Source organism: Mandrillus leucophaeus, unplaced genomic scaffold (assembly GCF_000951045.1).
Source record: "Mandrillus leucophaeus isolate KB7577 unplaced genomic scaffold, Mleu.le_1.0 Scaffold332, whole genome shotgun sequence".
In the NCBI taxonomy this organism is placed as follows: domain Eukaryota; kingdom Metazoa; phylum Chordata; class Mammalia; order Primates; family Cercopithecidae; genus Mandrillus; species Mandrillus leucophaeus.
In genome coordinates, this window is record NW_012103499.1 from 78148 (window position 1) to 88198 (window position 10051).

The following is a 10051-nucleotide window of genomic DNA, read 5'->3' on the forward strand; positions in this document are numbered from 1 at the left end:
GAGCAGTGGAGGTTACAGTGCACTGAGATTATGCCACTGCACTCCAGCCTGGGTGACAGAGTGAGACTCCGTCTCAGTAAAAAAAAAAAAAAAAAGAAGAAGAAAGAAAAGAAATAAGAAAGGCTTAAGGTCAAGGATGACAGTGGCCTGAACTAGGGCCATGTCCACGATTCGAGGCAGTTAGAACTCTGGGAGAGGAGGAAGAATTTTTGGTTAATTATTTAGGCTTTTAAGTATCTAGGCCAGAGGCCAGGTATGGTGGCTCACATCTGTAATCCCAGCACTTTGGGAGGCTGAGGTGGGTGGATCAGGAGTCTGAGACCAGACTGGCCAACATGGTGAAACTCTGTCTCTATTAAAAATACAAAAATTCGGCCAGGCGTAGTGGCTCACACCTGTAATCCCAGCACTTCGGGAGGCTGAGGTGGGTGGGTCACCTGAGGTCAGGAGTTCAAGACCAGCCTGACCAATATAGTGAAACCCTGTCTCTACTAAAAATACAAAAATTAGCCAGATGTAGTGGCATGTGCCTATAGTCCCAGGTACTCAGGAGGCTGAGACAAGAGAATTCCTTGTACCTGGGAGGCAGAGGTTACAGTGAGCCAAGGTTGTACCACTGCACTCCAGCCTGGGCAACAGAGTGAGACTCAGTCTCAAAAAAAAACAAAAAACAAAAAACAAAAAATAAATTACCCGGATGTGGTTGGCGGGCACCTGTAATTCCGGCTACTCAGGAGGCTGAGACAGGAGAATTGCTTGAACCCCATAGGCGGAGGTTGCAGTTAGCCAAGATCAAACCACTGTACTCCAGCCTGGGTGATAGAATGACACTACGTCTCAAAATATAAATTTACAAAACATATATCTAAAATCCTTTTTTTTGAGGGGTAGGAGGATGGAGGTGGGATGTATGTTGATATTGCACTGGCCAGCAGAACCTTGAGAAATGGATTGATTTAAAAAAATGTGGGCCTGGCATGGTGGCTAACACCTGTAATCACAGCACTTCGGGAGGCAAAGGTGGGAGGATGGCTTGAGCCCAAGAATTCGAGAACAGCCGGGGCACCAAAGTGAAACCCTCGTTTCTACAAAAAAGTTAATCGGGCATGGTGCGTGCACTTGTGGTCCCAGCTACACGGGAGGCTATAGCAGAAATATCGCTTGTGCCTGGGAGATGAAGGCTGCAGTGAGCTGTGTTCGCCTTACTGTGCTGTATGCAGCGTGGGTGACAGAATGAGACCCTGTCTCAAAAAACAAAATAAAATGGAATGCAGATCTAAATGTTAAATATAGGCTGTTCGTAATCTCCTACCTCATACGCTAAACCAAAATATTGCTACTTTTGGTTAAGTTCAGAAAACTGAATGCTGAGTTAAACCATCCGTTCCTAGCCCTGAACATATAAAACCAACATTAACAGTATTTATGCATTTAGTATTATAAACAACTGTGAATTACCCAATGGTTGCTATTTGCCAATATATATCTAGATGATGATGATGATGATGATTATTATTTTTTTCTTTTTGAGATGGAGTCTTGCTCTGTCACCAGGCTGGAGTGCAGTGGCAGGATCTCGGCTTACTGCAACCTCCGACTTCCTGGTTCAAGCGATTCTCCTGCCTCAGCCTCCCGGGTAGCTGGGATTACAGGCGCGCGCCACCATGCCCGGCTAATTTTTGTACTTTTAGTAGAGGCGGGGTTTCACCATGTTAGCCAGGATGGTCTTGATCTCCTGACCTCGTGATCCGCCTGCCTCGGCCTCCCAAAGTGCTGGGATTACAGGCGTGAGCCACCGCGCCCGTCCTAGATTATCCTCACTTAATTATTACTAAGGTCTGTATATAATTTCTATTTTAAAAATGAGAACACCAAGGCTCAGAAAAGTGGAATGAGTTGCCCAAACTCACACAGTGAAGCCGGGATCAAAGCTAATTACAGTACTGTTTAATTTTTAAATCTATACTTTTAAGCATCTGGCAACACTACATCTCTAAAAGTTTTATGTAGTTCAAATGTGAGCAGCGTCCCTCTATGCAGAAAAACTGAATAAACAGCATCAACCACCCGGCAGAATCAGAAAAGAAACCGCTAACGCGGCCGCCTTCCGCAGGGCGTCGCTCCTACGTCATAACACTGCGCGGCCGCCCCTCGCGCACCACGTGCTAGGGGAGCAGGCGGGCAGATGGCTGAGTCTGTAAGCGGGAGGCGTGTCCGGCTCATCCATGGCGCAAGATGGCGCTGCTTTTTGCACGTTCTTTGCGCTTGTGCCGCTGGGGAGCCAAACGATTGGGAGTTGCCTCCACAGAGGCCCAGAGAGGTAGGATTATCTCTTTTTACTCTTTTACCTCCAGAATGGCTTCCGTCTATTATTCCCAGACCCGACTCCGAGAAGCAATTCCAACCCTCTCGGGTCTTTTCCTTCCCCCACCTGCCTTGGTCTCTAGATTCCAAACCTTTGACACCATTTGGTTTCTTTAAATTCCGGGACTTCCTCAATCCGAGTTTTTCAGCTCCATGAGCTATCCATACTAAAGCGACCCCCCCGACTCTCTTGCCCGCTTGGCATTCTGACTCTTCCCTAGTTGCTCGTGTCTCGTGACTGCCTGCCTTAGATCTGAATATATCACCAGCCCTAGGGTTCTAGCCCCTGTTATTATCCCGTCTTTTTGCTCTGCCCGCAGGCGTCAGTTTCAAATTGGAAGAAAAAACCGCCCACAGCAGCCTGGCACTCTTCAGAGGTGATACGGGCGTCAAATATGGCTTGGTGGGATTGGAGCCCACCAAGGTGGCCTTGAATGTGGAGCGCTTCCGGGAGTGGGCAGTGGTGCTGGCAGACACAGCGGTCACCAGTGGCAGACACTACTGGGAAGTGACAGTGAAGCGCTCCCAGCAGTTCCGGATAGGAGTGGCAGATGTGGACATGTCCCGGGATAGCTGCATTGGTGTTGATGATCGTTCCTGGGTGTTCACGTATGCCCAGCGCAAGTGGTACACCATGTTGGCCAACGAGAAAGCCCCAATTGAGGGTATTGGGCAGCCAGAGAAGGTGGGGCTGCTGCTGGAGTATGAGGCCCAGAAGCTGAGCCTGGTGGATGTGAGCCAGGTCTCTGTGGTTCACACGCTACAGACAGATTTCCGGGGTCCAGTGGTGCCTGCCTTTGCTCTCTGGGATGGAGAGCTGCTGACCCATTCAGGGCTTGAGGTGCCCCCGGGCCTCTAGTATTTCCATTACTGGAGTCCCTAATCACGCTCTTGGCCAGCCTCCTTTTGAAAATGTCTGAAGCCTTTTTACTTTGCCTCAAGCAACCTCTAGCTCCCGCAATTCAATGTTGGGTCCTTTGTGCAATATCATAATCATCTTCCTCATCCCCTGCCTTGTGAAAGCTAGGCATACAGCCAAACCCTCCTTCTCCCACCCACCAACTACTGCCAATTTCCTAGGCTACCATGGGTGATATATCTTCCCTGACCTGCTTCCTTCAGTCCCTCTGCTTCCCTTTGCCCAGACCTTTCTCAGACTGTATTCCATCCTGGGGTCTTATCATTCAGCTTTGTTTGAATTTATTAATCACCGTGATACTTCTCCCTCCCTTTGTCCACATGTAACTTGTTTGTTCTTGGGGCTCTACCAGATCGCTGAAGAGTAAATCCTTTCTACCTCTGGCTGAAGGAGTGGTGCAGTCAATGACTTGGCCCTTTTTCTACAGCACATTCAGAGTTTGGGCTCTGGCTCCCTCAGTAAGTGCTTTATTAACTCAGTGTGTCAAAATGAAAACAGAGCCCTCCTTCCCCAGTAGCTCAGTGCCACAGACCTTCAGCCCTAGACAGCTATAGCTATCCTTACCCTGAGTCCATCTACCTTAATCTATACCTCTGACACCCAGCCAGTCTATCATAATCATTATCCCAGTTATAACCATGACCAAAGGAGAAGAGAGATACTTGGGGGATATCTAGGGTATGAGTGCTAGAAACTGTTGATTCTTTTATTTATTTTTTGAGACAGTCTCACTCTGTCACACAGACTGGAGTGCAGTGGCATGATCTTGGCTCACTGCAACCTCTGCCTCCAGGGTTCAAGCGACTCTCGTGCCTCAGCCTCCTGAGTAGCTGGGATTACAGGTGTGTGCCACCATGCCCGTCTAATTTTTATATTTTTAGTAGAGATGGGGTTTCGCCATGTTGGCCAGGCTGGTCTCAAACTCCTGGCCTCACGTGATCCGCCCACCTTGGCCTCCCAAAGTGCTGGGATTACAGGTGTGAGCCACCACGCCTGGCCAAAACTGTTTATACTTGAGAAGTTCCATCTTCATTTCTGCCACAGTTGGAACTTCCCGAGGAAGGAGGGAGGCCTGAGGTTTTTTTGCACAATCTGTTTCAGAGCCTGTTTAGACTCAAACCTACGCTTCCCTTGGCAGCAGAATATACTTAACCTAAAGCAGTATTTGGAGTTGAGAAAAACCTGGCAGGGTAAGTGAATATGTACTGTTTGGTAGAGTAGGTAGAGAAGCTGTGCTCTGACCCTGTGATTCCATCTTTTTCTCCCTTCTATGATGGTGATGAAGCTAGATACCCCTAGGGAAGAAAGAAGGACTGGGTTTAGCAAAAATGATTTGATAATTAAAGTTTATTTGAACACAAAATACTTTCTCTGTCTATAAAATTGGCTGTTAGCAGTAGCAGCAGCATGTCGTGGCCAAGGGGAGTAGATCTCTCCAGACTACTAAAGCCATGTACGTAGCCATTCCCACTTCCCATATTCTGTGGATATATACATGTGCATGGTAGCTAGAGTCCCTCCACCAGAGTGTCTTTCTCTCATGATGGTTTCTTCAGGGAGAGGAAGAGGAGACCTGGGTGAAGAGCTGGGATGGTTTTGAGTGGGGCAAGCCATTAGGCTATACCTTGAATCCCATTCTCTCTGGATAGCTCTACTGCAGGTGTCCACTGAGGCCCTTCTCTGTACTCTGTCTGCTGAGGGAATGGGGTATTTTGACTCTCACAGAAAGCACTAGCCTAAGTCACCACATGACTGCTTGGTCCCCACTGAAGCAGTGTAGCTCTCCATAGCATTTTTGGTGGTTATGGATTACATGTGTGGCCAGCTCATGCTTTTTCTTGAGCAGGGGCTCTCCATGACCTGTGCTCATACCATGCTTTCTAAGTTCTCTTTAGACAGGGCCTCAGCTGCTGCCTCAGCCTGAGTGTCAGAGAATGTGTAGGAATCCTGGTAATCTTGAAGCAGTTTGACCACCTCCAGATGGTTGAACTGCACAGCGTCATCCAGGGGAATGTTGCCCCATCTGAAAGGAATAATGATATGATCAGGCAAAGGAGACATGGAGAGTGTGGTGGTTGTATGTATTTGCATGGTGGCTGGAGGGTAGGTAGAGAAGCTGTGCCCACCCTCCTCCACTTTTAGCCTAATACTCACCTGTCCTTGGCAAAAGGATTCACTTTGCAAGCCTCAATCAGGAATTTAACAACTTCGATGTGTCCTAGGAATACGGGCAGAAGGAAAATGAGAAGGCACAGGTCTTGAACCCTTTGGTGCAGACACTTAGCCACTGAAGTCTTTACCAAGAGGGGAGCGGAAAAGGCTTCTTCCCATTTTGTACCCTGCAGCACCCAGTAATAGTCTAGCTGCAAAGCGAAGGGTGTCTAGATAAAACTAGTTGCTGCCCCTATAACCTTGAGAGCACATATAACAAAGGAACTTTTGGTGAAAAAGAAAGGGTCTTATGATTACCCTCCCATCCTTAACCCTTCAGTACCTTCAGCTGCAGCAACATGCAGAGCTGTGCGCGAGTCATAGTCTTTCTGTTCCATATCCATGGCCGACAAGGCAAACCTGAGGGTAGTGGGAAAGCAGCTAGAGTTGCCTAGATCAGACTGGAATCACAGGTGTTCTTTGTGAGCTGGTGTCAGACTGGATGAGTTTCAGAAAAGTGAAATAGCCTATACCCAGATTTGTAGGCTCTCAATAATCTTTTTTCCATACCCAGATGAGACTGTTATACCCATATTAGAGAGATGGGAATGTGATGCTGCCAGAAATATCACTCACTGCCTACCTGTGGTAAGTGCCCATTGGAGGCAGGGTACCTACTTCCTCGGACTCTGCTCTTAACACTCAATAACAACGGCTAACATGAATTATAGAGCAGGCAGTTTACTTAAAAAAAATCTCCTTTTTTAAAAAAATCTAATTTAAATGCAATCTATATCCATTCTGTCTAATTCCAAAGCTGAAGCACTTAACTGTTTTGCTATGCTCCCTCCCAGTAAAATCTCTGACCAGGAATATTTTATTGTGTGTATTTGGTCAACAGTAGCATTACCTTCGAAGAGCTGAGACATCACCACTGTAGGCCGCAAATAACAGGTTGACCACAGTCTTGTTCTGGAACACAAATCATACCCTCCTGACATTAATTGAACTCACCTATGTCAGCTCTGCCCTGTGACCTTCCTCCATGGGTGCTTAGTCAAGGGTATTGCTGAAGTGCTGAAGTGTTATGGAGTGCGCTACTCTGAAATACTTTTTGTTTTTTTGTTTTTGTTTTTGAGACGGAGTCTTGCTCTGTCGTCCAGGCTGGAGTGTAGTGGCGTGATCTTGGCTCACTGCAACCTCCACCTCCCGGTTTCAAGCGATTCTCCTGCCTCAGCCTCCCAAGTAGTGGGACCACAGGCGCGTGCCACCATGTCCAGCTAATTTGTATTTTCAGTAGAGACGGTTTCACCATGTTAGCCAGGATGGTCTTGATCTGACCTCGTGATCCGCCTGCCTCGGCCTCTCTGGGATTACAGGCGTGAGCCACCGCACCTGGCCTTTGAAATATTCTTACAAGCCACCTGGAGTTTTCCTTACCCGAACTTCTCCCCCTTCACGCCGTGGGTCTAACTTCCGAGCACAGTGCCTCAGGTTGTCATAGTTGTGGAAATTGAAGAGAGACACCAACTTCTAGAATTGTAAGCCAAAGATACTGTGTATTTACTCCTTACACTTAGTAGGAGCTCAAAATTGTTTTATTAAAATAAAAGTGGTACCATTAAACAAATTTATTGCTTCAAAAATATTAAGTACTATATGCAAAGCATCTCACCTGGCAGAAGCTTGTCCCCCTATAGCTGTTCCCCAGCTTGTCCAGTGGGGGTGACAGGCACATCATTCCCATGACATTGGGTACCACCAGGAGGATGGCTCCTGATATAGCTGACTTGGCTGGCAGGCCCACCTGGGGAACAGAATTGAAGCTGAGGATGACGTGGGTGTGCCCCAAATCAGAAAATAAACAAGTTAGGCTGTACTCTTAACAAGTTTACAAATGACTGCATGGCCACAATCCACCTCAACCTTTTGGCTTGTTAATTAGCTTCTTTTATTACTCCTGTCCTTTTCTTCTCTTAAAATTCATTGATTCAGCTAGAAAATATTTTCTGAAATACAGCATTCTGTGCTGGATGCTGTGCTAGAACTAGCATTGTGGTATTAGGAGATAGGTAATAAACAGCTAAATAAATAGTGTTAGGAGGTAGGTAATAAACAGGTAAATAAATAGACAAGTAATTTTTAAAGTAATTGTGATAAGTAGTGAGAAGAAGTAGGGTGCTGTAAATAGAGGTAGAAGGGGGCCCACGTGAGACAGGGTGGTCAGAAAAGTCTTTCTTTGGAAATGACATCTAAGCTGAGACCTCAAGGAGAAGAGCCAGCAATGTGAAGCACAATTCAGGAGCTGCGACATCTCTCGTTTTTTTTTTCTTTTTCTTTTTCTTTTTTTGAGATGGAGTTTTGCTCTTGTTTGCCCAGGCTAGAGTGCAATGGCACAATTTCGGCTTACTGCAACCTTCACCTCCCAGGTTCAAGCAATTCTCCTGCCTCAGCCTCCCAAGTAGCTGGGATTACAGGTGCACACCGCCACTCCCAGCTAATTTTTTGTATTTAATAGAGATGGGGTTTCACCATGTGGGTCAGGCTGGTCTGCACTCCTGACCTCAGGTGATCCACCCGCCTCGGCCTCCCAAAGAAATATCTTTTCTTTTTTTTTTTTTTTTTTGAGACAGAGTCCTGCTCCATCACCCAGGCTGGAGTGCAGTGGCGCAATCTCGGCTCACTGCAAGCTCCGCCTCCCGGGTTCACGACATTTTCCTGCCTCAGCCTCCTGAGTAGCTGGGACGACAGGTGCCTACCATCATGCCCGTCTAATTTTCTGTGTTAGCCAGGATGGTCTCGGTCTCCTGACCTCGGATCTGCCCACCTTGGCCTCCCAAAGTGCTGAGATTACAGGCGTGAGCCACCGCACCCAGCCAGACATCTCTTTATATGTTCAAGGAACTTGGTGTTTTTGAGAAACTCATCTAAGGAGTCTCAACCTAATTGCCTTCCTGGAAGTTAGTGAATGAGAGGCAGGAACAAGCTTCCACCTCTATCTTCAGAGAGTCAGTGTTCTCTCCTCTTAGCACTGGGCACATGACGGATGGCAGAGCCAGAAACTCACGTGGAAGGCAAACTGGCCAGAGAAGTCATACATGCCACAGGAATGCATGAGGCTGAGGGTGTTGCGCACTGCTTCAGCACTCAGCACACTCTCGCCTGTGATGGGGCAGATCCCACCATTGGCGAGGGTGGCTGCCATGACACTGCCTGATTCACAAGTGACCTCCACAGAGCACAGCTATGAAAACAAAGAATAGGTGAAGATGTGATATGAACCTGCACATGGTACCCTCCGGTGTAGGGCAAGGACAGTCTGTCCTGTTCCCTCGGCCCTGAGCAGTGTTTTCTTACCTGGAAGTAGAGATCAAGGGCAGCCATCATGTCCACCCCCTTAGGAAAGCACTGCAAGGAAGAGAGGGGAGAGCATTTCTCTTCAGGACATCAGCAGCCCTTTCACATTGTCAGGGTCTCGGCCGAAACCCCCAACCCCTACTGCCCTTCCACTAGCAGCAGAATTCCCAGGGACTTGCTCTCCCAGCCTCTCCTGGTTACCTTCTTTTCCTTGAGATAATAGCCAATGGCATAATTCCGATCCCCTGTTTCCTTCTCCGACTGGAATCTGAAGCAAACACCCAATTTAGTACTTGAAGTTGGAGGAGTAGGTGTTGGGAGAAGGCGAAAAATTACCTTCCCTGAGAGAGACAGAACTACATCACACCACAAACTAAATGAACCCCTTTATAACTTCTCACAGTAATATTAGAGGAAATTTCTGAACCTCAGCAAACACTCAGCATAGCTTTGTTATAAAGTAAACCCAAACCAAACACCCCAAACTGTCTAGTCATCTAGTCTAGGAAAACTGGTGAAGTTTTTGGCTTTGAAGGTCTTGGCAAGAAAGGGCTTAGGCACAAACCATCACACTCTCTCATTACGTACTAATTAGTAATGGAAAAAATTATTTTACAAGGTAAACAAATGTTAATGAAGGGACTCAGAGGAAGCTGGAGGGCCAAAGGATTTCTTCCTCCTAAGATTCTCTCTCCCTCATTCCTCTTGTCCCCATCCTAAGTACACACAGATACACCACAATGCTTTCAGTCAGTCCTCTGAATAGGGACTTACGTGGCATTGCTGAAACCCATGTATTCATTCCCAGCCATTTTGTTGAGATACTGCAACACCTGGAAGCGAAAAAGGGACATTGAGGCTCCACTTGACTAAGAAGCTCTATTAATACCTCACAGGCTGACTAGCCCTTCTGAACTCAGGTCTTGTCAAGAGGCTTTCCTCTCTGAGGCCAGCAGATTTCCACACTTCTGGAAATAAGGCTTCTAGTATGGGCTGGTGCACCTGGTAGTGGAGTTAGAGAGCCACCGGGGCAGCTGGAGAGGACAGCATGCTGTGGAGAAATGCAGCCAGGGGCCAAGTAGCAAGGGAACTTACAAAATCAAACTTCTCTGCTTTGTTACAGTCCATCTGCAGAGAAAGAGAGAGATGTCAGTCTTCTAAGCCTAGGAGGATGACAGAGGGAAGGGTCAGAAGGATCTAGTGGAGTTCAAGTGTTAGTCTGGTCCTGCTGCTGCAAATGTGTTCAATTTTATATATATA

General features: G+C 47.2%; 2 protein-coding genes across 6 annotated transcripts in view; one reads left to right on the forward strand and one right to left on the reverse strand.

Annotated features, from left to right (window-relative positions):
- Positions 1-2130: 2130 nt before the first annotated feature.
- On the forward strand, positions 2131-4646 carry SPRYD4 (SPRY domain containing 4). The gene is made up of 2 exons (XM_011988498.1): positions 2131-2320; positions 2685-4646. The coding sequence occupies exons 1-2, from the start codon at positions 2236-2238 to the stop codon at positions 3221-3223; spliced, it is 624 nt and encodes a 207-aa protein (XP_011843888.1). The 5' UTR covers positions 2131-2235; the 3' UTR covers positions 3224-4646.
- The window catches only part of GLS2 (glutaminase 2 (liver, mitochondrial)), an 18454-nt gene continuing 13015 nt past the window's right edge, over positions 4613-10051 (reverse strand). For 4 of the 5 annotated variants that reach the window (XM_011988493.1, XM_011988494.1, XM_011988496.1 and 1 more), the window contains 11 exons: positions 9887-9919; positions 9566-9624; positions 8993-9059; positions 8792-8842; positions 8502-8678; positions 7110-7241; positions 6875-6967; positions 6345-6406; positions 5778-5854; positions 5438-5501; positions 4613-5306 (listed from right to left, as the gene is read on the reverse strand). In XM_011988493.1, coding sequence (XP_011843883.1) covers positions 5150-5306; positions 5438-5501; positions 5778-5854; positions 6345-6406; positions 6875-6967; positions 7110-7241; positions 8502-8678; positions 8792-8842; positions 8993-9059; positions 9566-9624; positions 9887-9919 — 972 coding nt within the window. In that variant the 3' untranslated portion in view covers positions 4613-5149. Of the gene's footprint in view, positions 5307-5437; positions 5502-5777; positions 5855-6344; positions 6407-6874; positions 6968-7109; positions 7242-8501; positions 8679-8791; positions 8843-8992; positions 9133-9565; positions 9625-9886; positions 9920-10051 lie in introns of all 5 variants that reach the window. The other variant, XM_011988497.1, reaches the window with a different exon arrangement.